The sequence below is a fragment of the Rhea americana genome, unplaced genomic scaffold (assembly GCF_003343005.1).
Source record: "Rhea americana isolate MKP2758 unplaced genomic scaffold, rheAme1 scaffold_1484, whole genome shotgun sequence".
NCBI lineage: Eukaryota > Metazoa > Chordata > Aves > Rheiformes > Rheidae > Rhea > Rhea americana.
In genome coordinates, this window is record NW_028185577.1 from 1 (window position 1) to 1,725 (window position 1,725).

At 72.5% G+C, this 1,725-nt stretch overlaps 1 protein-coding gene across 1 annotated transcript; it reads right to left on the minus strand.

Moving 5' to 3' along the window:
- Positions 1-5: 5 nt before the first annotated feature.
- On the minus strand, positions 6-1,325 carry YJU2B (YJU2 splicing factor homolog B; the record flags this gene model as incomplete). The annotated part of the gene is made up of 5 exons (XM_085299254.1): positions 1,140-1,325; positions 852-994; positions 593-765; positions 346-484; positions 6-223 (listed from the first exon to the last, which is right to left on the minus strand). Coding segments are annotated over exons 1-5 (834 nt in total), but the record flags the coding sequence as incomplete, so codon positions are not given.
- Positions 1,326-1,725: the final 400 nt, after the last annotated feature.

The window sequence follows — 1,725 nt, forward strand, 5'->3', positions numbered from 1 at the left end:
GCCGCCGGCTCCGCCGGGGCCTCGGGACCGTCTCCGGAGCGGCGCCGGACGATGCCGAGGCGGGCGGAGGCGGTGGAGGCGCCCGGGGCCGCCCGGCCCGGCGGTGCTCGGCCCCCCAGGCCCAACTTCCGCAGCGCGTCGCCGGCTTTGCCGCTCGGAGCCGAGGAGAACCACGACCGGCTGGMGATCTCCGTCCGCTTCATCTTCTGCTTGTCCTCGTAGGCTGGGAGGGGGCAGACCGGGACGGGCTCAGCGTCGCGGCCACGCACGGGGGTCCTTCCCCTCCCTGGGGACCCCAGGAGCCCCGGGCGCCCCCGGCTCCCCCCTCCCTGGGGCGGGACGCACAGTCCAGGCTGTGGTACTTGAGCAGGGCGGCCAGGCGCCGGTCCTCCTCGGCCTCCGGCACCAGAGGGATGCTCAGGCCGGCCTTCGCCTGCAGCGCCGCRGCCTCCTCTTCCTCTTCCCGCAGCGTCTTCTTCTCCTCCTGGGCGGGGAGGGAAGGGGGACAACCGGGGGGGGGACGAGGCTAAGCGGGGAGGGGAACGGCGCCGCGGCCCCCCGCCTCCGCGCGGCCGGGGGGCTGGGAGCTCACCCTGAAGCGCCTCCGGAGCATGCTGTTGAGGGCGAAGTCGTCCTTCCAGGCGCTCTGGGCCTCCTGGAGGCTGGCCAGCGTGGGCACGGCTCTCTGCAGCACGGCCCGGTCGGCGACGCCGTGCTCCAGCCGGTACATGGCGTCCGTCTCCAGCTTCGCCTTGTCCTCGTGCTCTGCGAAAGGAGGCGGCCGAGGAGGGGACGGCGCACGGGGGACTCGACGGCTGCGCCCCCCCGGGACCGCCGCCGCCGGGACTCACCGGTGGGCAGGACCTGCTCGTTGTCCTGCATGTCCCAGCGCTCCTCCTTGCGCCGGGCCCCGCTCACGATGACRTAGTCGCAGCCCGCCGGGTCCGTCTGCATCTCGATGTAGTTGACGCACAGGTGACATTTCATGCGAAACCTGGGAGCGGAGGGGACGGCGRCGGGGTCGGGAGCTCCTCGTCCCCCGGGACGAGGGGTCCCCGCGCCCGTCGCRAAGCGCCTCAGACGCCGGCGGGCGACGCGGGAGCCCCGGGGCCGCCTCCGCGCGAGCCCCCGGCACCCACCTGTAGATGGGAGTCGTGTAGTAAGTGCCGACCTTCTTCTTCTCCGCGTTGTACCGGACGCCTGGGGACAGGGAGACGCGYGGCTGAGCCCTGCCCTCCCGTCGGCCGATGTCTCCCCCCTCCAGAGCCACCGGCCACCGGGTGATTTCCCGTCCCTCCATCYGCAGCTCCCGTCAAAAGGGATCTCCGGGGCTAAAGCAGCACCGGAGCAGCAGCCGGAAGGTCCCCGCAGCGCTCAGCTGGGCYGCCAAGGACCGTCCTAGTCCCAGGACGTGGCTCAAGGTGGCTCTGGGCACCAGCGGAGCACGTCGGAGGAGACTGGATCATGTCGGGGGAGGTCTGCCGGGACCCGGGGACATGCTGGAGGGGGGAGGAAGGATGCCGGAGGGGGTCAAGGACACCTCAGGGATGCCGGATGGGGGCAGGGAGATGCTGGAGAGGTCCTGTGGCACCCAGGACGTGCTAGAGGGGGAGGAAGGATGCCGGAGTGGGAGGAAGGACACCCTGCGGATGCCGGAGGGGGGTCCAGGGCGTGCCGGAGGGAGCCTGGGGCACCCAGGACACACAAGAAGGGGTCAGGAACACC